The 27421-nt window shown below is 35.2% G+C and overlaps 4 protein-coding genes and 1 non-coding gene across 8 annotated transcripts; all 5 read left to right on the top strand.

Annotated features, from left to right (window-relative positions):
- Window positions 1-9: 9 nt before the first annotated feature.
- Window positions 10-7385, top strand: LOC115975267 (probable inactive ATP-dependent zinc metalloprotease FTSHI 1, chloroplastic). 4 transcript variants are annotated; one of them, XM_031095979.1, is made up of 16 exons: window positions 10-941; window positions 1029-1113; window positions 1625-2059; window positions 2182-2235; window positions 2336-2401; window positions 2874-2969; window positions 3052-3180; window positions 3483-3535; window positions 4304-4499; window positions 4873-4987; window positions 5059-5328; window positions 5560-5594; window positions 5700-5783; window positions 5863-5959; window positions 6036-6307; window positions 6863-7385. In XM_031095979.1, the coding sequence occupies exons 1-16, from the start codon at window positions 226-228 to the stop codon at window positions 7046-7048; spliced, it is 2889 nt and encodes a 962-aa protein (XP_030951839.1). In that variant the 5' UTR covers window positions 10-225; the 3' UTR covers window positions 7049-7385. The 4 variants fall into 4 exon arrangements, with proteins under 4 accessions (XP_030951839.1, XP_030951840.1, XP_030951841.1 ...); XM_031095980.1 differs by having other exon boundaries at window positions 11-941; window positions 5863-5975; window positions 6058-6307; XM_031095981.1 differs by lacking the exon at window positions 5560-5594 and having other exon boundaries at window positions 11-941; window positions 5059-5333.
- A 2196-nt stretch (window positions 7386-9581) lies between these two features.
- LOC115975266 (SUN domain-containing protein 5) lies at window positions 9582-13450 on the top strand. The gene is made up of 4 exons (XM_031095978.1): window positions 9582-10028; window positions 10861-12212; window positions 12313-12398; window positions 12978-13450. The coding sequence occupies exons 1-4, from the start codon at window positions 9791-9793 to the stop codon at window positions 13210-13212; spliced, it is 1911 nt and encodes a 636-aa protein (XP_030951838.1). The 5' UTR covers window positions 9582-9790; the 3' UTR covers window positions 13213-13450.
- A 3539-nt stretch (window positions 13451-16989) lies between these two features.
- LOC115975265 (F-box protein SKIP8) lies at window positions 16990-21911 on the top strand. Its single transcript, XM_031095977.1, has 3 exons — window positions 16990-17680; window positions 19783-19979; window positions 21481-21911. Exons 1-3 carry the CDS (start codon window positions 17240-17242, stop codon window positions 21737-21739), a joined length of 897 nt encoding a protein of 298 aa, XP_030951837.1. The 5' UTR covers window positions 16990-17239; the 3' UTR covers window positions 21740-21911.
- A 575-nt stretch (window positions 21912-22486) lies between these two features.
- Window positions 22487-22558, top strand: TRNAQ-CUG. The gene has a single exon. It is a non-coding gene; the product is annotated as a tRNA-Gln (tRNA).
- A 1401-nt stretch (window positions 22559-23959) lies between these two features.
- LOC115975264 lies at window positions 23960-27002 on the top strand. The gene is made up of 3 exons (XM_031095976.1): window positions 23960-24299; window positions 25707-25949; window positions 26592-27002. The coding sequence occupies exons 1-3, from the start codon at window positions 24046-24048 to the stop codon at window positions 26626-26628; spliced, it is 534 nt and encodes a 177-aa protein (XP_030951836.1). The 5' UTR covers window positions 23960-24045; the 3' UTR covers window positions 26629-27002.
- Window positions 27003-27421: the final 419 nt, after the last annotated feature.

Raw genomic sequence — 27421 nt, 5'->3', positions numbered from 1 at the left:
TTAGAAACCTCGGATTCGGATAAAACAGAAAAAACCTCTCAATTCACAATGTCCTGTGATTGCCTGTTCACACACTCAATTCAACCATCAAAAACCCCGATTTCATAAAACCCTTTTGCCCATTTCACTCAAAAAATGAGCACAAAGTGTCACATTCTCAGGGTAAGTCTTCAAAATAAAAAACCCATAATTTGATAAACCCTAGTGCCCAATTCAGCTGAAACAATGACCTCCATTGGTATTCTATCAATTCCTAAGCTACACCACTCCAAACCCAACACCCACCTTAAAAGACCACACACAATTCTCAGTCACTCCAATGGTTTGAGTTTCACTAGAAGAAATCGAGTTCATTCACCTTTGTTTCTTAGTTCATTCACAGTCTTTTGTAAGTCCAACTCAGAGTCCTCCTCACAGCCTGGTGAGACTAGTGAAACCACAAAAGATGATTTTGTGACCAGGGTTTTGAAGGAGAACCCAAGCCAGGTTGAGCCCAAGTACCTAAGAGGCAACAAATTGTACACTTTGAAAGAAAAAGAGGATTTGGGCAAGAGTTCCAATGAGGGTGTTATTGAATTCGTGGCAAAAAGGTTGAATTTGAGGTCGAAAGCGAAGAAAGAGGGCATAGAGGGTGGGAATGAGAGTGGAGTGGTGGATGAAGCTGTGTATTTGAAGGATATTTTGAGGGAGTATAGAGGGAAGCTCTATGTGCCTGAGCAAATTTTCGGGACCCAGTTATCAGAAGAAGAGGAATTCGATAAGAATTTGGAGGAGTTGCCGAGAATGAGCTTTGAGGAGTTTCAGAAAGCAATGAAGAATGATAAAATTAAGTTATTGACTTTGAAGGAGGATAACAGCGTATTGTATATTAATGGGTATAGGGAATTTATTGTGGAGTTGAAAGAGATACCGGGTGACAAGAGGTTGCATAGAACAAAATGGTAAAGATTCCCCACCAATCAACTTAAAAGTTAATGTTTTTGTGGTTTTTTGTATACAGTTTGTTGATAATATTTGTGTCTTTGTAGGGCCATGAGACTGAATGAGAATGAAGCTCAAGCTCTTTTGGAGGAGTACACAGGTCCACGATATGAAATTGAGAGACATACTATGGTGATAAATCTTTTTTTTTTTTTTTTTTTTTTTAACTCTATTGAAATCGATTCGCTATCATTACTTGTGGATCAAATAATCAGTCGTTGTATGAAGTGGCGAGTGAGTGACTAAACAGAGGCAAAGAAGTTTGAAATTTGAAACTGAGGTTCAAATGGAAAATCTTTAAAGAATACATGGAAGATTGAATGAATGTTTTATTTCAATATGCAAATCAATTCAAATTCTTGCATATAAACACCTTCTTCTTATTCTTTTTTTTTTTTGGTTGTGGGGGGGGGGGGGTGGTGATCTTTATTTCAGCATCTAGCATTGACTTAGAGTTGGTTTATGTTCTCTTAGATTCAGTGTTGCAGCCATTTCTGCACCTCAATATTCCATTGACACAGTATTTGCATCATACAATACATTGTGAGTTGGCATGGACAATTAGACATAAAACATAAGTAAAGAAGTTGGGAGATCCTTCTTTTGACTATATATATTTTCCTTCTTGAATCTTCTGCTGCAGTCTTGGGTGGGAAAAGTACCAGAGTACCCTCATCCAGTGGCATCTTCCATATCTAGCAGAATGATGGTAGAGCTTGGAGTTGTGACAGCTGTGATGGCTGCTGCAGGAATTGTCGTAGGAGGTTTCCTGGCATCGGCTGTGTTTGCTGTAACCAGTTTCATCTTTGTGGTGACTGCATATGTTGTGTGGCCTGTAGTCAAACCCTTTCTAAAGCTTTTTCTTGGTCTCATATTTGGAGTTTTGGAGAGAGTTTGGGATAATCTTGTTGATCTATTCAGTGATGGAGGAATTTTCTCCAAGATCAGTGAATTTTACACTTTTGGTGGTGTGTCTGCCAGCCTTGAGATGGCAAAACCAATTCTGCTTGTCCTTTTGACTATGGTTCTTCTTGTTCGTTTCACACTTTCGAGAAGACCTAAGAACTTCAGGAAGTGGGTAAATGTTGCTTAATTTTTTTAGTTCCTAATTTTATCTTTCATTTGCTAATTATATGATTGATTTGGACCATGGATTTCATCAGCAAGTGTCTTACTTAATATGCTCTCTTCAACATTCAGGATCTGTGGCAAGGGATTGATTTTTCACGATCTAAAGCAGAAGCTCGCGTTGACGTTAGTTTCTTAAGAATATTCCTTTGCTCATTGTTCCAAATTTGTTAAAAATTCTAGATTGTATTCTTAATTTTCTATTTTTGGAATGACTTTCTTTCAGGGTTCTACAGGAGTAAAGTTTGGTGATGTGGCTGGGATAGATGAAGCGGTAGAGGAACTCCAAGAGGTTTTGAATATGCCATTCTTGTAGAGACATCATAAATAATTGTGCATGCTTGCTTTCCTTTCTTTGAGAGAGAAGTGATTTATCTCTTTTCCTTTTACTGTTTGATGAAGTTTTAATTGAAAAATGTTATGATAATACTCTTAATGGTTGTTAGTTCTAAACAAACTACTGGGCAGTTTTTCCATATTGTTTCAATTATGTTATTTCAAAATGCTTAAAGGTCTGAATTTTTTTTTTTTTTTTTTGGTTGAAAAGTTTGATGGTTATCTTCTTTTCTTCAATTGTTCATGACAAATTTTCCTTCCTCTTGATTCTCTATTTTATGTTTCTTGAAATTTCTGGTAAATTTATGCTATTTGTTTCATTCTTTTTGTATGGGAAATATGTTTTATGTTTTGTTTCATTTTAAATGTAATGCCTGATTGTAATTAAAATGAAAAGCTTATTGACATCGGTAATGTCTGATGACTAGTTGGTGAGGTACTTGAAGAACCCAGATCTGTTTGATAAAATGGGGATAAAACCTCCACATGGAGTTCTTTTGGAAGGCCCTCCTGGATGTGGCAAGGTTAGCTATAATCCTATAGTTTTGAAAATTGTGTGTGTGAAAATTGCCAGTCAGATTCTGACATGTACTCATGCTTTTCCAGACCCTGGTTGCAAAGGCCATAGCTGGCGAAGCTGGTGTTCCATTTTACCAAATGGCTGGATCTGAATTTGTTGAAGTTTTAGTTGGTGTTGGTTCTGCTCGTATCAGGGATCTATTTAAAAGAGCCAAGGTGATATATACTACCCATTTTGGATGTGATTTTTATTGTGACTTGTTTGAGTTGTTTCTCATCATTGTGATTGCATCCTCTTGGTCCACATTTTTTTTTCAATCGTGGTCTAGAATAAGTTTTGGGGCCATCAGAATCATCCTTGTATGTCAATAACATAGTATTGGGTCTCATGATTTTCTGAATAAGCTGTATTGATTTCTAGATGTCAATTGCAGAGTTCCTTTCATAAATTAGTGCTTGGTATATTTGCTTACTTTGGAAGTTTTTTTTTTGAGAATATCAGAGTTTCCCCTGTGCAGGTGAACAAACCATCAGTTATATTCATTGATGAAATTGACGCATTGGCAACTAGGTATGGATGTGTGTGGGTGTGTTTGTGGGTATTTTTGTGATAATGATAATAATTTCATGAAGGAATCTTATGCCCAATTCTAACTCTGGTTGCTTGAACTCCAAAGCTTTCAAGCTGAAGTTATATGTGAACCACACAATTACACATTTGAAAAAATGTTGCTAAAGTTTGGACCTAGTACAATGGATAGTGGAGAAATGGTGTGTTGGAACTCATGAGTAGGTTTGCTTTTGGTAGTTAGCACCAAGCCATTGTCTTTTCTTGCATGTAATCATACATGAATGGGTCAGAACCATGTAGATTTAGGTTCCATGGTTTATGTTGTTCATCAAATTCATAATGCTAGGGTGGGTGTTAAACACTATTTTAGGTTATGCTCAGCTACGATTTTGCGTCCCTAAACAAGACTATATTTTTTGATAATTTAATAGTTACAATTGGGGAGGGGGGAGTTGAACCATGAATGTCATGGACACGCTAGGAAGTGCCAACCAGTTGAGTTACAAGACATACTTGGGTTCCAATTTCATTTAATGAGAGTGAAAGTGATGCTCTGCATACATTAGAGCAGTCTAGATAGGGAAGCATTCTCACAATGTTTCTTCATCAATACTTAAAACAAATTTACAGATGATTTACAAATGGCTGCAAAACTAACCAAGCTGTATGGTTGAAGGTGACACATCAAGATAAATGATTATAAAATGATGAACTACAAAATGCACATGAATGAAATGAATGATCATGTGTTTGTTTTTCTATGATCAGGCGTCAAGGAATTTTCAAGGAATCTACCGACCACCTGTATAATGCAGCCACTCAAGAGAGGGAAACAACATTGAACCAGCTCTTGATAGAGCTTGATGGGTTCGATACTGGAAAAGGAGTGATATTTTTAGCAGCTACAAATCGTAGGGATTTGTTAGATCCTGCACTTCTTCGACCTGGTCGTTTTGATCGCAAGGTTTGTTTTCGTTACTGAGTGGGGTGCTGTTATTAGCTAATCTATGTTGCTTCAATAAAAGAAGCGGAAAAGGGGAAAAAAACACCAAAAAACAAAAAGTTGAGATATCGTTATTTGATCAGAGATGTAACTATTCTTTTTATGCTTGCTATCATGTCTATAATGGCGCCTTTGTGTGTCGCTTTTCTAGTGATGTACTTGACCAACCGTTGGCTGGATTTATCAAGCATGAAAGTTATTTACAAAATTATTTATGAATATGATGTCGTGTATTCAAGTAGATCAGTTTCATGCTAGATTTTTCTCAAGTTCTATGTTAGCTCTAACAAAGGGTGGTTAGTGCTTCATTATCATTTGGATTCTTCTCTTCTAGATAAGAATTCGCCCTCCTAGTGCAAAAGGGAGGACGGAGATTCTGAAGATTCATGCAAGCAAAGTGAAAATGTCAGAGACTGTTGATTTATCCGTCTATGCTCAGAACCTACCTGGTATGTGTTTCTCTCCAGTGTTTTGCCAGGGTTGTCATTTCCATATCTTAAACCATGTATCTAATTATCAGGATGGACGGGAGCAAAGTTGGCTCAGCTGGTCCAAGAGGCTGCTCTTGTGGCAGTTAGGAAAGGGCATCGGTCAATTCTTCAGTCGGACATGGATGATGCAGTAGACAGACTTACAGTGGGACCTAAACGTGTTGGAATAGAATTGGGTCATCAGGGACAATGTCGTAGGGCTACTACTGAAGTGGGAGTCGCAATGACTTCCCATCTGCTCCGGCGATATGAGAATGCAAAAGTTGAATGCTGTGATCGCATTTCAATTGTGCCTCGTGGTCAGGTCCTCTTTCTGTTTCCCTACCTATATTTTCCTCTTCTTTCATCAGAAAAAATTCTTATAAATAATGAATGCAACTTTTATATGTTTTGGACATTGTCCAAGTTCCATCCAGAACTAAGCCAAAAATCGAAATTGTGCCCACTAATTTGAGGGCTACAACTAGACAATAGCTATTGACATTTGGCATATAGAATAGCTCTGATGATACCTGTGTTCAGTATTACAGCACTGGTTATTCACAGAGATGAAAGTTATCCAGAGGTGTGATGTGTGGCTTTCTTGAAACTTTCTTATAGTTGTATTTGACTTAGATATCTTTCTGTCACCTGGTATTCATGGTGTACATGTTTGAAATGATGTGTGCAGACATTGTCTCAACTTGTATTTAATCGACTTGATGACGAATCATACATGTTTGAACGCCGGCCTCAATTGCTGCATCGCCTTCAGGTGTGCACCTCATATTTTGAGCTGGTAGTTCTGTATTGGATTGCATCATCATTTAAATTGATTTCCTTCCTATGTACAGGTATTACTTGGAGGGAGGGCTGCTGAAGAGGTCATTTATGGACGGGACACGTCTATGGCATCAGTCGGCTACCTTGCAGATGCATCCTGGCTTGCCCGTAAAATTTTAACCATGTTGGTCCCTTACTTCAGTATTCTTTAAGTTTCTGGTTGATTTGATGCTTCTAATGCCAGGTCCTTTCTTCCTTTTCAACAGATGGAACTTGGAGAATCCAATGGTCATACACGGAGAACCACCACCTTGGAGGAAGAACGTTAAATTTGTAGGCCCAAGGCTGGACTTTGAAGGATCTCTTTATGATGACTATGGTCTGATTGAACCTCCAGTCAACTTCAATTTAGATGATCAAGTTGCAGAGAGGACCGAAGGGCTGATCAGGGACATGTACGGAAGGACAGTTGATTTGCTTAGGAGGCACCATGCAGCTTTGCTCAAAGCTGTGAAGGTAGTTTGATGTGGTTTGTGTAGACTTTTGGTTGCATTACGTTCTTATGCATTCATTATTAAATATTTTAAGTTTTTTTTTTTTGGTTGGGTTTTCAAAGCTGTTGAGCATGGAAGTTAGAACACAATTCTCTATATTTGAAGTCCTTTTCATTTCGTCCATTTCAGGGTTAAGATTGTCACATCATTTAAAATTTTAAATAATGTGGCAGTATGCACACCTTTTGATTTGTAAATTTAATTTGAAGTATGAAATGGATCAATTTCAAATGGAAAGGATCCTTTTCCATTAAGCATAGACCAAGTTTTGAAAATACCACGTAATCTTGATTCAAAAGGAATATAATCAGTTGTGCTTTTCATGTTGTTGCATATCATAATGATATAGGCTAATTAAATTGTATTATTACTCCCATCTGTGTGTGTGTGTGTGAGGGAAAGTAAAATAAAATTCCCATGAAAAGAAATGTATTAATCTTCCATCACCCTTGTATTAGTTGGTACAGTGGTTCTGTAACTAAACTGACTTGTGATCTCACTACGGACTTGCATTCAGGTTCTTGTTGATCAGAAGGAAATAAGTGGGAAAGAAATTGATTTCATCCTGAACAAGTACCCTTCACAAACCCCTATAAGTCTCCTTTTAGAGGAGGAAAATCCTGGAAGTCTTCCATTCAATAAACAAGAAGAAGAGCAAGAATTGGAGTATGCCCTACTAACTCCATCCAAAGGAGAAACCTAGTGAATTTGATGCAAGGTGCAGTTTCATATTAGACATCAACTTGGCCTACCTACTTCAGCTGGAGCATGCAACAAAGGCTACACCTACACTGGCAGCTTATTGGGTTGAGAGCATGAATTTGACATGGCATACACCCAAGAAGGGGGAGAGAGAGAGAGAGAGAGAGAGGCCATCCTCCAATTTTGGTGCATTTATCAATATAACTGTTTAGATTGATATCTACTGTTACATATTTCACTCCCAAAAGGTGTTAATTATTTAATGTGATTCAAAATTAGCTTACTTTCTGTAGGTAATTATATTAAAGTCCAATTTAATTTAATGGCTTTATTGTCAATCTTTGCACTCTTTTTATTGGAGTTTGGCTGCTTTGGCAGAAACAGTTGAGTGTTCAATCATGAAATTTAGAATAAGGACATGAGCTGATTACTGATGTACTTACTCATTTATGCCTCTCATCATTTGTGTTCCATAATCTGGATCACGTGCACCGCAGACATTTTCTTGTACTCTAATTGCACCAACCTTTATGCTAGGATAAGATCACAATGCTACGAGTTCCATGGGGAACTTGGACTTTGGATGACTAAGGTAAAAAGCTGTCACAGGGTCAAATTTTTTACTCGATTTTCTTCCTGTGATGGCCCTAAGTCTTTGACTTAGTCTCAGCCAACACTACACATGTACTGTAAGAAATACTTAGAATAGATTATTAGGGACACACTTACACAACACACACTATGTTTACAAGGAACTCACCCTCAACCTCTATTATTTAATCTCAAGTATAAACTTACAAACTTGGAGAAAATACACAAAATTCTCCCTAAGGTAAAATACACTTCGTTGTTGACACCCTAATAGCATTAGGGTCGTATACACAGAAATAACTGCTATGGCAGTTACTACCTAATAACTGCTTGGGTCTTGGACAATCTGACACTTGTGGTATGAATTAGGACACCTTGAACTGCTGTTGTCTTGGTTGCTTCTCCATGTTTTCAGCCCCTACACAGCAGGTCTGAATATCAGGAAAACCAGAAACTGCCTGGTAACTGCTCCTGCACATCAGCATATGCACAGTCCATGTCTCAGTAGATCATAGGACTTTTGCCCACCACTCAATTGCCCACACAAAATCTGAATAGACGTTTTGGGATGCTTGGCCCATGCCTAAGCTATCCTCCATCAACCAACACAGCCCACAAGCAGCACACACACAAGGTAGCAGCCATCAGCCCACTAACATCTGTCCATGCACTAGGCCAACACCCACTAGCCTATGCCTTGCACACAGCATCTGATACACATCATCATGGCAGCCTAACCCTACCTTGCACACAAGCCACCAAGCCCACACACAAGCAACTAGCCATTAAGCCACCAATGCCATGTACATCACTTAAGGGTTGACACCACCTGCTACCACTCATCTTAAAACCAACTTTGCCCACCATGGCCCTACTCTACCATGGCCTTTGAGCATCATATGGAGTAAGGTGCCTCCACATGCTGCTCCCTCACCCTGCTCATTGATCCAACTCGAATAGGGAGGCTAGGCATGTCCCCTTAAAGAGCCCTTAGGAGGATTACTAATCTGGCATGAGGAACTATCAATGTGTTGAGAAAACATAAAACCATATGACTGGCCTAATGCTGCCTAAACACCATCATTCCTCATGTCATTATCAGCAACAAGTAAAGCTCCTAACACAAGCTAAGCTTATATAGTATTCAAACTATATTGCTTCAATTACCTAATGTAGCTCAAATTGTTCACACAGTATTTAGTTAAAACACCCTACACTGATATTTTTTCATAAAATAAGCATTGGAGCACATAGTTGTCCATCGAGATGGTGCATGGTATATCAGTCCTATGTGATCTCCTTCTCACATGAGTGTGGGTTGAGCCACTATATAAATGGGTGATTATTTATGATTGGTACATATAAATTACCATTCAAACTAAATTGATTCACTTACTCAATGTAGCTCAAATTGTGAACACTTTTTTTTAATTTTTATTTTGAGAAGATGGGCACACCTAATTTGGTTCACGCATCAACACACAATTTTTTTTTCTACATAAGATAATCATTGCAACACAAAATTGGTCCACCAATAATTGGCACCCAAGACCATTTTTAAAAAAATATTCCAAAATATTATTGAAAGGGTCAAGATTTTTTTTGACACTTCGTAATATTTGTAAAGAAATTATTTAGATTTTAAACCCTTCTCCACTGGTTGAAAGTGTACTTTCATATTGTAACTATCAAATTATCAAAAAAAGAATATCCCTAAGTGTAACTCAAGGATTGTAACATACGAGTAGCATATTTTTTAACTTCTAAAAAAATAAAATTATTGAAAAAAGCTGTTTATAGAAAGAGTTCAATTCAAAACTGTTGTGTCAAACTCAAACGGCCACTGAAAAAAGAGGTTATAATGAAAGAATCTTTTTGGGTTTTGAACAACTTTTTTTATTGGTTGAAAATTGGGTTTTGATAAACTTTCCGAGCTAATAGCGCAATTTAGATGGCACAAAGTAGTTTACGCTAAACTGGGAGTTAAGAACTTAATATAGCCACAAAAACCACACACAAAAAATTCCTTTACGTGCTCTGATTTCTCAGAAAAACTCTCTCTCTCCTTGTTAAAACAAGCGAGACCCACAAAATAAAACTGCCGACTTCACAACCCTGTGTGTCTGTGCGGATGAGAATTGATTGAGAAACTATGAAGAAACCGCAGGATGGGTCCTTCATAAATGCCAAATGCCACCAAAACATCAATAACGATGACAACAATGAAAACAACGAAAACAGAAGCAAGTGTAGCAGAAACAACAGCAACAACAGCAAGACTAGAAGGAGCTTCTGTGAGCTTTCCTTGTCTTCTTTGGTGTTCTCTCTTTGGTGCCTTGTCTTCTTGTTTTACTTTAAACTTGGCCTTGGCCATGGCAATGGCAATGGAGGTAATTCTTCTTCCCTTTTTGTTCCTTTTTATATATGGGTTCTGCACCATTTCTCACTCACCTCCTACTTTTTTTTCACTTTTGGTTAATTTTCAATTTTTTTAGACTATTGGGTTTTGGCCTTTTGGGATTTTTTTTTTTTTGGTTGGGTTAAATTATTATTCTGTCTTTGTCTCTATTTTGCTTTCCCTTAATTTACTTACTTTTCTGTTTGTTCAGTACATATTTTGGCATTTTTTATTTTTGGGTGAAGCTTTTCATTTAAAAAAAAAAAAAAAGTTTCAATTTTTGCCTTTCTTTTCTTTTCCTTCCATCTTTGTAGCTGAGTAGACAGTTGGAAAAAAAAAATTGAAACATGGAATTCTGGGGTGTGATTGCAGTGCTATATGTAAGATTTGATTTATTTTCTTTCTTCCTGCAAATTTGTGGTAATTAAAGCAGGGTATAAAGAGATTGTGGTTACTTATTCTCTAATTCTTGAATGCTATTTTTTATTTTTGGTTTTGTGATGTTCATCTTTATAGACTAGAGAGTGAATGTTCCAAGGACTTTTCTGTCTCCTCTCTTTGTGGTCTCTTGTTTTCTGTTGCTGTACTTGATCTTCTATGTTCCATGTTCATTGTCCTTTGGCTTAAGTGTGGAGTAGAGTAAAGTCTCTTCTATTGCTGCCTTTAATATGTCATAGTTGTTATTATAAAATTTGGTGATTTGCTTTTAGTAAATTAAAACATTTGGAGTTAACAACTGCATGATCTTTGGCATTTTTTATTTGAATGTCGGGGCTTTATCACTTAATTATACCTTACATGATGTTATATTGATTGTACTTCAGGGAATTCACCTCCTGATAACAGGAGCACACTCTGTCCTATTGTTAGCAATGATAGGCTTGGTGACCATGCATACTCATATATCACAAATGGAAGCAACACTCGCACAAATGGAATGTTGTTACAATTTAATATGTCAACTCATGGTAACAATTCCAATGTTCTTCAAAGATTTGAAAATTCCAACTGTTCACTCCCAGAGACAATAAGACTGGAAGAAGTACTTTTGAAAGTTTTAGGTTATGCCGCATCAGTGTGTAAAGTACAAGCACAAAAAGAAGGAGAAATAATTCAAGTAGAACAACTTTCAAGTGGGAGAACTCATAATTCTAGCTATCTCAATTTTGATGAGTTCCGAAACATAACAAAGCAAGGAAAAGGTAAAGCCATGCCTAGTCAGCTTGTTAACATCACCCACCGGCTTGAACCTGATGGAACTGAGTACAACTATGCCTCTGCATTTAAGGGTGCAAAGGTAGTGACTCAAAACAAAGAAGCAAAAGGAGCTAGTAACATTTTGGGGAAGGATCATGACAAGTACCTGAGGAATCCTTGTTCAGTGGCAGAGAAGTTTGTGGTAATTGAGCTTTCAGAAGAGACTCTGGTTGATTCTGTCAAAATTGCAAACTTTGAACACTATTCTTCTAATTTCAAGGAGTTTGGTTTGTCTGGCAGTTTAAGCTATCCAACTGAAACATGGTCCCCTTTGGGAACTTTCCTTGCTGCTAATGTGAAGCATGCACAATGCTTTAAGCTTCCTGAACCTAAATGGGTGCGGTACTTGAAATTAAATTTACTTAGTCATTATGGTTCAGAGTTTTACTGCACACTAAGTTGTCTAGAGGTGTATGGTGTTGATGCAATTGAGCGGATGCTTGAAGATCTCATTGTGACTTCTGCGGAACCTGTTCCCAGCGAATTGCCAGTGCCTAATTCAACTGAATTGCCTTCTATAAAACCAGATGTTGGTCCAGTTGACAGCAAAAGAGATAGTGAAGTTCAAAATGAAACTGAGACTGCTGGTGCAGGGACAGAGAGTAGCAATGATGCACAAAAACTCAATGTTGTTACAACAAATCCTTCGGTGATTTTGAATGGTATTCCTGATCCTGTAATGGAGGTTAGACCACAGCCAAATGGGAGGATACCTGGCGACACTGTTCTGAAGATTTTGATGCAGAAGGTGAGGTCGCTTGAATTGAATTTATCTGTGCTGGAGGAATATGTCAAAGAATCGAGTCGAAGACAAGGAGATATTCTGCCAGAGATTGACAAGGATCTATTGAGAATATTATCTCTTATGGAAAAAACCAAAAGAGAGATTAAAGATCTCTTAAGGTGGAAGGAGAACATGGTACTGTCTGACCCCATTCCTCTCTCTCTCTCTCTCCTCTCTCTGGGGATAAGTAGCTTTATGCATCCAACTAATTGTTTGGCATCATTCCCTTCTGCAGGAAAAAGGAATAACTGACCTTCAGTCATGGAAAGCTCTTGTCTCATCTCAAGTGAATGCATTGGTCAGAGAAAATAACATTTTAAGGTTTGGAATGTGTATCTTATCATCTGAATTCCTTTGTACCCTCTTCATTCATTTCTTAATTATCTTATCTAAAGGCTGCAATAACTGATTTCTTCAAGTTGTTTGCCCTTATGTTTTTTAAAAATTTATATTTAGAATGTCTTCTATTATTTGATGGAATATTTCCCATTTTATCAGTTTGAAGTGTTCAATCAATAACCCACTTCTTAGACGAGACAAAGTTCCTAAAGTGGCACAAAGAAAACATCTCATGTTTCTTGATAAAAAAAAAATGGCAAGATATAATTCTAAAACTGCTATGCTTTACAATGTTAGTTAAATGGTTTCTTATGGCGTCAAGACTTCTCTAATATTCAACTCAACTGAAAATCAATAAATCCTTAATTCTTAACTGTTTACCATAATCAGAACCAACTGTAATAACACTTGTGAACTTGTGATAGATATTATTTCATCTACACTCTTTATTATGTATAATATATGGACTTTTTTTTTTCCTTATTTGCTTTCCATATTTTCCTGTTTTTCTACTTACTGTGTCTGACATGTTTTATGTTTCTTGTTCCATTATTGCCACAGGTTTGATGTTGAAAATGTTGTAAAAAATCAAACAAGTTTGGAAAGTAGGGAGCTTGCTGTGCTGGCAGTGAGTCTATTATTTGTGTGCTTTGCAATTCTCAAGCTAGCATCAGCACAAATTTTCAACTTTTTTGGAGCTTGTCAGTCCGATCAAGTTTGTGAGACAAGTCGAGGTTGGGTTTTGATACTTATTAGCAGTAGTATGACCATATTGATTACCTTGGTCTATAACTAGTCCCTCATTTTTTGTAGCTCTAGTAAATAAAACTGTTTGCATCTTGGGCCTCTTTGTAATTACTGATTCTATATAGAGGATGGTCTTGTATAAACGTTTCATTTTGCTTTATGCATGACTAAGCGCTGACACTACTAATCTTACCTGAGAATATATATATTCAGGTAAGTCTTGTACAGGGTGTCTATATTGAAGCAACTGGATATTTGGATGATGTTTATCATGTAATTCTTTCTTCTTCTTTGATCTTTAGTTAGAAATCTACCTAAATCTACCCCTAGCCCCTCCCCCCTTGGGGGTCTGCTACTTAAACGGGAGTCTCCAAACTTCCCCCATCTTTATGGCTTAGGGGTACACCGTCCAACGTAACAGGCTGGTGTGTATCATGTCATTCTTTGTGTTCCTTTGGGTATACAAAGTATTGCAGGCTACAATGGTTAGCAAAATACTATGATATTTTCTTTTTTGGGAGATAATATAACATATAAGGAAATCACTTGACTCAAAACCTTATGCTTTGTGAGTTTGGACTTAGTGATGTTATATTAACCGTACACTCATTATTATTATTATTATTATTTGTGACTTTATTACTTAACTAATCATACTACTCACGTAAATAGTCTAATATTTTTTTTTCTTTTCCAATTTTGTCTATAGGGGCTAGCTAACACATAACAAAGTCTGACAATAATGCTTTGTTTGTTTTGACAATAATATTTTCTAAAAAATGAGTTATTTTTCAAAAAATGTTTTCTATAAAACTATCTCATTTTCATATGTTTGGTAGTAACCTTAAATAAGTTGAAAAAAAAATCTTTTTACTTTCCTTATTTAGCTTACTGTTGTTTTCCCAAAAAAATTAGTAGAAAACAATCTCTAAAAATAAGCCATACTTTTTATGTTAACTAAAAGTAGTTTTCCTTTGACTCATTTTTTCTAATACTACCAAATACTAAAAAATACGAAAAATTATCTTTACACAATATTTTTCATTGAAACAAACGGAGTGTAATATAGAAAATGGATGCCTTTACTCTCATGAAGATCTTGCATTCAATGAATCATCCATCAAATTCTTTAATGGAGACATTTAAGATACAAGTCTCTCTCTCTCTCTCTCTCTCTCTCTCTCTCTCTCTCTCTCTCTCTCTCTCTCTCTCTCTCTCTCTCTCTCTCTCTCTCTCTCTCTCTCTCTCTCTCTCTCTCTCTCTCTCTCTCTCTCTCTCTCTCTCTCTCGACACACACACACACACACAAGTATTAAACTATACTTATAAGTTGCCCATGTAAGAAAACTACCTTTGGTTGCCTCATACTTTCTTCCTAAAAAAAAAACACAAGATTTTTCCCCTTAACAATCCATTCACAATGTATAGATTCTGGGGGGTTTCTTCTTCTTCATCTTTTTTTTTTTTTTGGAGAAACATTTGTGTGGTTAACTTCGAAATCTAACTATTGTTAAAATTATTGAAAAATATGGTTTCCATAGTTGACTTGACTTTGAAAAGTAAGTATTTATTAAATAAATATTTTTAAAATTGTTAATCATTGTCATGATATCATATTAAAATTAGAATTGTTATTCGGATTGGGAACAAAAAAGTGGTGGTAGAAGTTATGTCCATAGCGATTTTTTTTTTTTTTTTTTTTTTTTTTTTTTTAAGTTTTATTAATTGACCAACCTTACTATTTACTATTTAAATGGACGGAGGGGATTGCCTTGTTTGACTTTTCAAAAATTCCTTCCCTCTCTTATATTTTTGGTAAAAAAAATGCAACTTTAGACATAAATTTAAATAATAGCTCCCCTAAAATTTTTACTAAAAACATGTAACACATTTATTTAGATGACTTATGCATCATTTCTATTTCCTCTAATTACTTTTATACCACAAATAGCTCATTAATTCTAAGTATATTTAATGAACTTCATAAAAATAGAAACATTTATATATTATTAATGCATTGTTTCTTTCCTTTAATTACTCTTATTCCATAATGGCAAATCATAGAAATATATAAGTAAATATTTTTGGGCAAGGGTAGAATTTCTATTTTGTATAAAAAAAATATTTTTAATAAAAATATTTATTATTATTATTATTTTTAATTTTAATTTTCCATTTAGAAAATTAGAGATATGGACATTATTTTTTTCCTTTTAGAAGAAATAATGAATGTTTATTTCATGGTTAGGAGTCAAAAATATGAAAAGTGTTATGTCCATAATAATTTCACAGTACTTTTACAACAAATTATATGTGGTAAATTGTTATTAATTATAATTTGAATCAATAAACTTAAATTACTTTTTTGCTCACTCATAACAACCAATTAGGATTTGTTGTGAACATATTATGGACATAACATTTCTCTAAAAATATTTTAATTTTTAACAATGTTGTAAATACACTTTGTTATATGTAAGAAAATAGTATTTGTTAAATCATGTTACAAACACATTTTGTGCTTATCAAAAAAAAAAAAAAAAAACACATTTTGTGTGTTATTTTTTAGATTTTTAATTTTATATAGGGTCTTATTAAGGGGGTGTCCTTAGGACATTTGTTAATGAACTATTTTAGGAAAATTCTAATACTATTTTCGTGGGAAATATAAAAAATTGTAAGAAAAAGTTAGCCATTTTTTTTTTCTTTTTCCCATAAAAAAGTTTCTAAAAATAGTTTCTATATCAATGCCCTTAGGGCATTCTGCATTCGTTAACTTGTTCCTTATATATATATATATATATATATATAGACTACAAGTAAGATTAGAATTTCTTTATTTACTCTACAAGTATATTGCCCTAAGATGAGTTTTGGGCTCTTGAAGGAATATATAATAGTTAGAGCATTAGCATCTGGATTTCTTAAAAAATACTCATTTTATACTCTAAAAAACTACTTTGTCTATTTTAACAATCTATTTTACAACTCACCTTACATCCCTATTTCTTTATTTTCACATTACACCTAACGCTATTTATTTATTTCACTCTCTCTTTCTCTCTCTTCCTCATTGTCACTCTCTTCACCATGGCGATGTCTCTCTCTTCCTCTTCATCTCTATCTCTTCATCATAGCACAATAGCCACAACCCATCGCCGCCACAACTATCAAAACCCAAAACCCAAATTCCACGCTACTATGACCCACACCACCATCACAACACCACCTGAGAGAGAGAGAGAGAGAGAGAGAGAGAGAGAGAGAGAGAGAGAGAGAGAGAGAGAGAGAGAGAGTTCATTGTAGCATGTTGCAAAAAAAATTTTAAATATGAGAGACTGGATGTGGCAGGTAGCAGGGTTTCGAGAGAGAGAGAGTTCACTGTAGCATGTTGCAAAAAAATTTTAAATATGAGAGACTGGATGTGGCAGGTAGCAGGGTTTCTTTTGATTATCTTATTTTATTTTTTAAGTTGGTGTTCTAAAATAGCAATTTAGGTGATTTAAACACCCAAATGGTAATGCTTTAATTACTATAAATTTTAGTGCAAAAAAGTTACCAATTAACGTGACAATGATTACTGTTGATGCAATTTTTTTTTTTTTTTTTTTCTAATAAAGTTGTTGTCATTTTAATAACATAATAAATAAATATTTGAATTATTTTTCTAAGGTATATTTTCCAATAATATTTCAAAGATGTGCTGAAAACGACCAGTCGTATAATGGAAGTTAGTCAACATGTGAAGAAATCAAAAATACAAAACCATCCTAAAAACAAAAAAAACCGGAATTACTTACGCCTATAGGTCCACCTTCAAGGTTTTTTGATTTCTCACCCAAAAAAAAAAAAAAAACCACCGTCCTTGTTGTCTTCTTCTTCTCCCCCCAAAATCCTAGTCTGCAAATCGATTTTTGTGTTTCATCTCAAACAGCAAAAAAAAAAAAAAAAAAAAAAAAAATTTAGAATCCTCGATAAATACTAAATTATTCGAAAAATCGAACGTACGGTACTTTAGGGTTTGGTGGTGGTTTGTTTTTCATGTTTTTCTCCGAAGAAGCTTTGATGTCGCATGAATGGAGATTGCCTCTAGTTTCACTACGGTCCTCTCGTCTCAACCGTTCTTTGTGCCCACAATAGTCACTGCTCTCTGTTTGCTACTCACTCTCTTCGCCTTCACCACCGTCCGATCGATTTCTTCCAAAGCTTCTAAATCCGACGTGGACGGCTGCGATTTCGCCGCGTCGGCGAACAAGAAGGGCGGCGGAGGTGGTGGGGGTTGTGATTGCGTTTGCAAGTGCACTTCGCCGGAGATGGTGGAGAAGGTGAATTCCGCGGCGGTTATTGCGGCGGAGAGACAGACCGGCGCGTCGATGATGGAGCAACTCGTGCCGGAGATTACCACCCACGCGCTCAGTTACTTGGACTATCCCAGCCTCTGCCGCCTCTCGATGACGAATTCGCTTATGCGAAAAGCCGCCAATGACGACAACGCTTGGAAAGCACTTTATCACAAGGTAAATTTCTAAATTTGTGAGTGTAATTGTGATTGTAATTGAGATTAAGGAGCATGGCATTGTTGGAAATTCAAATTACTCATTTGGGTATCTAGCATTATTGTTGTTTGAGTATTGCATTGTTGGGAATTTAGCAACTAGTAATTTAAAACGACAGTAATGCATGGAAAAAGTGGTAATTGTGATTTTAAGGAGCGAAGTATTGTTGGGATTTTACTCATTTTAGGAAATTCGGTAAATTTTTACATGGTATGGAGCATTACATTGTTGGGAATTTAGCAATTAGTAATTTTGTTGAAACAATGATAAATCATTGTGGAAAGCGGTAATTGTAATTGTAAATGTGATTGTATGGAACATAGCTTTGTTGGGAATTTACTCATATGGCTATTACTACTAATGTGTTTGAACTTGAATGGTGATATTGCATGGTAAGAAGTAATTGTCATTATGTGGAGTGTTGCGTTGTTTGGGAAATGGGAATTAGGAATTACTAATCTTGTTGAATGATGAGAATGCATGGAATTGGCAGTAATTGCAACTGTAATGAGTATTGCACCGTTGATTAAGGATAGTTGGGTGTGTTGAGGAGTAATTTTTTTTTTTTTTTTTTTTTTTGCACAATTGAATTGAGAACATTGGGTTAAGATCCTCAAGAGTTCTGAGGGTAACTCTATCTTAGAGTTTCTAAAATCCTATGCATTCAATTTGAAATGAATGGATTGGATTTTTCAACTTATCAAAAATTTAAATAGATACCAAATTGGTGATTTTTAACCTTTATTTAAATTTTGATTATGTGGTAAAATTCAATCCACTTATTTTAAAATGGATGGATAGGATTTTAGGACATTCATGATGGAGTTACTATAAGAGCTCTAGAAGATTTTAACTGAACCACTAATATCTTTGGTTAGATTGGGCTTCAAAACCTATTCAATGCATGTGAAACTTATAAGTTAGAAGTAAAAAAAAAAAAAAAAAATTTATTGGAACCCACTAGCATATATTGTTGTGTTTTGTAGAGTTGGAATGTGGATTAAGTTTGTGGTGTCGTTTGAGGTGTTGTATGAGGAGTTTAGGCTATTTTGAGATCATCTGCTACTGGTGAGATCAAATAGAGATAAAATTGGGGTTAGGATTGGGTTTGGGGTGTCATTTGAGGTATTGTATGATGAGTTTAGGCTGTTTTGAGATCACCTGCTACTGGTCAGATCACATAGAGATAAAATTGGGGTTAGGATTGGGTATGTGGTGTTGTTTGAGGTGTTATATGATTAGATTAGGCTATTTTGGGACCACCTGCTACTGGCGAGATCAAATAGAGATAAAATTGGGGTTAGTACTTTTTTTTTTGTTTAATTGGAGTTTCCACTAAGTTGTAAAATTTATAAGAAACCAAAGTTTCTTTCCTTCCAGTTTTTTCTTGGTTTTGCAGCCACATTGTGGGTTTGTTGACTTGGGGAAACGTAGTGTTGAAAGCTTTTGGGGGGTGGGGTGGGGGGAGGGTGGGGGTGTTATTCCAACCTATAAATAAGAACTTTGGAAGGACAAATTGTTAAAAAGTATATCCTATTATTGTCAAGAAAGCTGTTTAACTTGTAATTATAGTGGGTTTCCTTTTTAGTGTTTTCTTCTTTGTCTCACCTACAGGTCTTATCTGTCAGTTTTAGCTCAAATTGTCTCGGTGTCCTTAGAAGAAAATTAAGGAAATGGCATTTGAAATTTTGGGGTTTTGAAATCTGCATGTGGAGGGGAATGTGTCCGGATCATGCCATCTGGATTTGATATTGATGTCTGTTTTAGTGTATTTTTGTCTCTACGTTTCTGTATTATGCTTGTATGTAAGACCGTGTATTCTGATTACTATTTTTGGAATTTTAGGAATTCAGAGCGTTGTCTTTGTATCTGACAACAGTGGTTGGCTGTGTTAGATACATCTTTTCAGGGGGGCATGTTCCTCATGTTTGCTAGGTTTATTTATTTTATTTTATTTCGGATGTCATGTATGTGTCACCAGCAGACCTGCTGTTTTATCTACTGATCACTATCTGTGTTTTGGATGTATCAATGAACTTCTTGTTTCTCAAATTCTCTTTTAGGACTTCACATGGGAACAGGATAGTGTGACACCAGCCAATGGGTGGAAGGCTTACTATGCTGCTACAAGAGCCATTGTGAATATTAATACTGAATTCTTCAACATCATTAGAGAAAGGTCTCTTCCAGCAATGAGTCGTTTTTGGCTAAATGCAGATTTTGTGAAGTGTGTTCATGCATCAGGAGAACTCTTTTCAGGGTATGATGTTTTTTAGATTTTCTTACAAAAATATGGTTTTTCTAAGCTTATGTTGCTTTATACTTTGATTGCAGAAAAATAAAATTTCAAATATGTTTCTCTGTTAAGGTTATATTGTGTTTGTGTGCGTACATATATTTATATTTTTTATACTGCTATTTTGCGTGTGTCCTGTTTTTCCAAGTAGCCTAGCCTATAAGTTGCTTGCAGTAAAATTGTGACATTGTTTCAATCATGATAATTTTTTTTACTGTAATTTTGCATAACTCACTCTCTCTTACCAATATGTATGTGTGTATGTATTATGTTGCTGGGATGAAAAGGAAGAGAGGGGGGCTGCGGGGTGGGGGGGGGGGGTATTGTTGGGAAGTATGCACTGTGTACCTCTTGTACCTGGGTTGCTGCAACCATGCTATAGCTATGTAGTGAGTAAGTTAGCATGATTCTACTTGGTTGAGTCCAGAAATGCCTGGTTCTAATTGACTGATGCTTTCACTAGCTGAGATCTGACATGGTGTTCATGTAGGATTTGGCCTAGTAGAAGTGGATGAGCCACAAAAATACCCTTCACATGTGTGTCAAAGATTACACTTGAGGAAAGGTTGCCCATGTATATATATCATACTGAACTACTTTCGTGTGTTTGTTATGTAGAATGTATGCTTAGATGCATTCCATGTGCATATGCATGCAAATTCATACACGTATATGGTTATATATATATATATATATATATACACGTGCGTGTGTGTGTGTGTGTGTGTGTTTTTGTTTGCTTATGTGATTCTGATTGGGATTATTTCTGCCACTTGCTATAATTTGTTCATCTTCAGAGTTGCATCTCATAGACTTCTAGCATGTGCAGCATTTAGTTTGTTGGTGAAGCAACAGGCTGATCCATAGTTGTGAAAGGGAAAAGGTCAATTTGTAGCATTATGGCAGTTCTCATTAAGCTGCTATATGTTTGCTTGGTTTGAAATTCCATGTTTTCTGGCTCTGCTTCCCTAAGTTATCTGAATCTGATGGACATTTAAATTTTTTAACGTTTCTAATAATTTTATAGTTAGAGATTCTTGACCTATTTATTGAAGTCAAGTATATAAGAGAGTTCTTTAAAAGCAGAATGCTTTCTTTTAATGGTGGAAACATCAGAAATATTTGAGCACTGGATATAGAATGTTAATTAGATGGGATCTTGAGACAGTCCTTTCTGTTCTAAACTTCTAAATAACTGAGAGAAGGTAAGGTGGAGTTCTAGCATTGGATATTTTATAATTATTTCTTGCACAAGTAAGAACATCATAGCATGTTATCTACCTGACCCAGGCACTGGCTTTCAACAAAGAAATGCATAGTTATATGCTCTTAAGTTTTCATACTTGCAAAAGCTGTAGGGCTTGCTGGGATTTCAACTTTTTATCTGATCTCTACTGTTGAGTTTGCTTTTCTACATTTGATTGGAATTAAACAGGAGCTGAGTCATTTTTGTTTCCTCCTTCAGGTATAATGCTGTAATACAGAGTTGGCAGCTTGCATTTACTTGGGAGCAAGGTGTCAACTTTCAAGTTCGAGATGTACGGGCTCGGGTTATGTCAGAAATGGCTTGGGTTTCCATGAAAACCTTCGTTGACATGGATTCCGGGCCATTCAATGTAACTAATACCTTTGAGTTCCATAACGGACGGTGGTATATGGTGCATCATCACAGCTCCGTGATGACCATTGATGGAGACGTGGAGCAACAGCTTGTGCATGCATAACAAAAGAGATGATACCAATGAGATATTAAATACTAGTCACCAAAAAAAAAAAAAAAAGGAATATAGTGGTGATATTTGCTAGCTGGAGCAACTTGCATGAAATTTCATTATGATTTCTTTGGATTATCCTTATTAGTTTTGCCAACCTCAGTTTTGGTTGTTTCGTGGTAAAGAGGTCCTTTTTTTTCTTTTTTTTTTTCCCTCTTAATCTTTAGTTTATTTTTGGTTTTACCATTTGCTAGAGCTATTTACATTAAAAAATTCGAGTGGGATGGGAATGAGTGTTAAAGAGTTTCACATGGATTAAATTACTGGAAGTTCCAAATAACAAATTTTCAAACTAAATTAGGAGGAAAGAAAGTGGATTCAGGGATAATATGTAGAAGTAGAACTGGAAATGAACCATATGTGGTGGAAATAGCAAAAAGGAATTGTGCAACTCTACTTTCGTAAACTACATGATTTGTACATAATAGGGATTGGTTTTGTAAGAAGTATAGCCTAGAGATGCCTGAATGGCTTTGTTGCAATATCTTCACGTAGTCTTTAGTTTACTAATACAAACTTGGATGACAAGTGATCTGGTTGGTCAATCAATCCTCTTTCTTTCTAGAGTGAGAAAGAAGACAACAAAGTTTCAAATTTCAATGCTGCCCATCAAAGATAGAGTAGACGACTCGAAAGTTTTTGATGAGTGGGCTCCATGGAACAAGTTATATAATTTTAAATTACGAGAGAGAGCAACAAGGTTCCATGGTCTAGTGGTCAGGACATTGGACTCTGAATCCAGTAACCCGAGTTCAAATCTCGGTGGAACCTCTCTTTTGCACTTTGACTTTGTTATTGATTTTTATTCAAAAACTTGTCGGTTTCACAGCCCCAATTTTTATTGAATACCTAAAATAAGGCCCTCATACTTTCAAATATCCTTTTTATACACACACACACAATTTAATGATTAATTAAATTAAAATTTTTATTTTATTAAATTCATGTTTTCAAAGATGTTATTTTATGACATATACTTTTATCTCTATATAAAATATATTTGATTTATTGTAGATTATGATTCTTATTTTCTTTTAAAGAAGATTCATCACTTTATTTTTTTAATGAAAAACAAAATCTTACAATTCTCAATTCCTTCATAGACTTTAATCTAAGAGACCCGTAATTTTACCTATCATGAATGTGGAGATATATATATATATATATATATATATATATATATTTATATTTTTTGTTGTTGAGAAGAATGAATGTGGAGATATTCTTAGACAGAGGAATGCTAGGAGAATAATTATTTGCGCAATCTTTCTTGCAATTTATTATGGTGGCAGAATATAATGGGAGCAATATCACTCATTGCTATCAAATTCATTTTATTTCGACTGAAAATTTTCATTTTAATTAGTTAACCAGAATGCATCACTCCTTATACCATTTAATTTGGTCCCATTATGCTAAATTCTTATCAGTACCATCATTTCAGTTGGAATTTGAACAAAGCTTTATTTCATTTTTTTTAACTAATTTTTTTTTCATTACTTAACTCAAGTATGACTTGTTTCCTTTTTCTTTTATTTTTCATTAATAACGTATTTCCTTAATTTATTTTTATAATGATGTTATTAAGAATGTATATTATATTCTTATTGTGAATAAATACATGATATGGTAGAACACTATCTGTTGAAGAATTAGGTATAATTATTTTGTATGTCTAGAGTAACCCCAAAAGGGCCAAAACGATAATTTGAAATAAACCAATATCAAAATATTCTGTTTTAATAGACAAACCAAAATGGCTACAGAAATAGAATTAAACAACATTTATATTACTTTCATAAGAATTCACCACAAACACTAGCAATTTTTTTTATATAAATAATTACAAACACTATTTTTATCATACATCAATCATGATATTTATGATAACGGATGTGAGGGTGAAGATGCCAAGAAAATTTTGTTCGTGGGTATTAGAGATAGAGTTTGATTAACTTGTTTTTAGTTTACGGTATTTGTTAATGAACTATTTTAATAAAATTTTAATATTATTTTTATAAGAAAAACTGTAAATTTTTTTCCCATAAATTTTTTTCAAAAATAGTTCAATAACAATCCATCCAGCATCCATTAACAAAATCGTTTTAGAAATACATTACAATAATGGGCAATTGATAAATATGTGATCTTAGTTTCCTTACCGACTCCTTACTCTTTGGGCCTTACGTTTGAAACAAAACAAAGGTTTAGTAGTTGTTATCCAATCCTCTCCCTGTTCACTCAGACAGACAGAGAGAATGGGAATTGCTCTAGTCTCAGTTCCAGCACCTCATCAGAGCTTACTCTCTCAACGTCCAAACATTAGCAGCAACACATGGTTGCATGGCTCAGCAACTACTTCCATTAGATACCCATCTAAGCTCACCATCCCTCACTGCTCTTCTTCAATTTCTGTTGTAGAAGAAGGCCTTCCTCCTCCTCCTCCACCACCTGATTCACTTCCTGTACAGTCAGAATCTGCCACCAATGACACTGACAAGCTCCCTCTGAGGTACTACAACTTTCTTATTTTGAATTCCAGCCAACCCAGTTTGGATATTGATAAATTCTTTAACTTGGAAAATCATTACCAATTATCTTCATAAAGCTTGTTTCTTTGAGTCTCTAAGAAAGCCATAGGAAAGTGAAAAAAAAGGCCCAAGTTTTGGGTTTTTATTTAGTGTTATGGTTTCGTCCTAAGAATTATACTCATCTCATCTAAGCCAAATTGTTGCAAGAGGCTCATTTTGGTGTATTTGTTGGGTTGGGTTAAGAACAATTTTGTACACACATTAGATTAGAATAGTTTACAACATTTACAAAAAGTTAAGCTCAAATGTTGAGGAATTTTTTTATTTTTTTTATTTTTTGATTGAGAAAAACTCATATGTTGAGGTGAATTATACTTTACAAGCCAAATTGTTGCATGAGGCTCATTTTGAGTGATATTTGGGTCTTTGCTGGGTTGGTTTTAAAACACATTTTATCCATATATTTGATTAGAGTAAGTTACACCAAGTTAAACTCATATTTTGATATGAATTATACTCGACAAATTTACAAACACTTCCCTTATTATCAAATGCAAATTGGAAATTCAGTTTTAATTATTAGTATGATTGTTCAATTCGGCGGTCAAATCAATGGGTAAAATAAATGGAGTTGATTAAATACGGATGAGGCAAATTGTTGCACTAGGTATGAGGAAGTGATACGAGTTAAAAGGGGGCTGTGACTAAAAGCACGTTTATATTTTATAATTGTCAAATGTGGAAGCTTGTCAATGTCACATTTCATAGACTCTTATTCATAGATCGTTAGTGACTTATGAAGAATACACGTGGGCAACCCCAAGATTTTGGGAATAAGGCCTGATTGTCATTGTTGTTGTTTAGCAACTTATGTATCAAGGGATGAAGGTTCTGAGTGTTAGAGTTGTGTGAAATTTTGATAGCAGTTGGGTTTAGATATACTTGCTAATAATAATTGATGGTTTTGGACTGGGCATGTTTGTGCAATAATATGATCAAAACAGGTTACTGATTGATGCTTTTGAAAGCTTTTCTTACAGAGGAAACTCTAGTTGGTCTATATGGTTTTTCTTGCATAAAAAATCCTTTAAATGGTTACTTGATCTTTGGAAGAAACTGGTCTGATGCAGGTCAATCTTCATTTAAAGAGTAATTTGGGTAACATAATTTCTTTTCTTGTGCTAGTTAATAAATCAATGAATTGTTATTTGATAAATTTAAATTTTGATACGCAGAAAAGCCTTTTGGCTTGACCATTGTAGCATTGGGACACTATTGAGGTTTCTTTTTGTCCAAATTTAACTTCTAACTTTGATTTCTCGTGATTGGTGATATAAATAGGAACAATGTTCCATTCTAGTGCTGTAAACAAACTTACTTTCCTGCAGGGGTTGTAAGGCCTGTGGGAGGGAAGAAATAGAGAATGGGTGCAATGGTGAGGGTAGAATTCAAGGTGGGATAGCAACATTTCCAGGCTTTGGCTGGTGGCCAATAAAGGCTTACAGGCCTTGCCCTGGATTTGTGGCATCTGGCGGTAGGTATACACGACGTGGGCAAAGCATGGATGAGGTTGCCTTTGGAAGGGGGGGGAGAGGAGCTGCTGTGGGGACTAGCGGTGAGGTTCAGTCAAGGTAAGACTCCTTTGTTTTTGTTACATTTCTTACTCTCCTATGAATTGGTCTTAACGTCTCTGGATGCTGTCACTGTCATTACAGACGACTATGGTACATCTAAACGCATAAGAGATATTTGAAATTTGGATTGTGTTGCTAGTAGAGGTTGATTACATTTTTGTAAGTGAGAATTTTGGGTTAAAGTTAGGACACTCTACATGTGTCACTTCATTTTCCTCTTCAATTAGAATATTGACTAGGAGGAAAGAATATTTTATATAGAATTCAAATCAAAATCCATACACTTGCATTGCCAATCCGAATGGTGGATATATTACTTTTGTTAAGTGTCATTGAGAATAATGGTTTAAGTACAGTCCACACAAAGAGAGAAAGTTCATGCACATTTCTTGGATAAAGGAAGAATCTTTGTATATATTCTTTCCAGCTTAAAGTAGGTGTTTGGTTATTGGTGACAGTAACTGCATTGGCTGTGCATCATTCAGTTTTGGTGAAATAAGATTCTTATTCCTTAAAAAGGGAAATAAGAATCTTATATTCCTGTGTCTTATGCCTTTGTTTTGGAAAAGTATTGATGACTTTCTAATCTAAGCATTGAATCCCTTGATCCTTGACTCCTTATTACACATATTCATGCAGCAAGAGAAGTCAAGGTCCAAGTAAATTTAAGAGATAACTTGTGTGGTAAAGGATTTTGATTAAGACAAAGGCAGGGCCACCTAAACATGTGGGAGCGAGATACATTTGCAGCTATAGTTGAAGCACTGAAGGAAGATATGAAAGATAGGATGGAGAAATGTTTACTTTCCTCGCAACATATCAAGATAATTGGAATGAGATTCGGTGGGTTAGTTCTTCAAAGCCGACAATTCAATATTCTGTAATGGTTTTTGAAATGTGGACATTTCACTGTTTTTGAATTCTCAAATACCAATATGGACACTTAAATACTTAATAGTATGAAAGGTCTGTTACTTCTCTGCTCAGTTGGAGCTGATTCCTTTTGTCAGTCTGTTCAACTTATTTGGTATATGTATTGACTTTTTAAAACTTGACTTCTTATTTTTTGTTTAAGTAAAATTATATTTTTGCCTACTTATCTTTTTAAGTCAAATAAACCAATGAAAATAAACAACCACTAAGGCAATGAATATGTAACACCCCCCCCCCCCCCCCCCTCTTCTTTTTTAATTATATTGAGAAAATTATAATTTTATCTATTTCCTTTCTTACTCTCTTTGGCAGGGTGATGGAAAATATTGGGAGTTTAGAAAAGTGGGAGGATAGAAAATGTTTGTATGTTCTACCATGTGTGTTTAGTAGAGAGGAAATTACTAGTAAGCCATCATTATTAACAGTGGAAGATCATAAAAAATAGAGAGGTAATTTTGTAATTTTGTTAACGTCATTACCTTCCCATTTTCTTCCCAATTTGGAAGGAAAAAAAAATTATGGGGTCAAGTGGAAAG

Source organism: Quercus lobata, chromosome 2, assembly GCF_001633185.2.
Source record: "Quercus lobata isolate SW786 chromosome 2, ValleyOak3.0 Primary Assembly, whole genome shotgun sequence".
NCBI lineage: Eukaryota > Viridiplantae > Streptophyta > Magnoliopsida > Fagales > Fagaceae > Quercus > Quercus lobata.
This window is presented reverse-complemented; position numbering and strand designations above follow the sequence as displayed.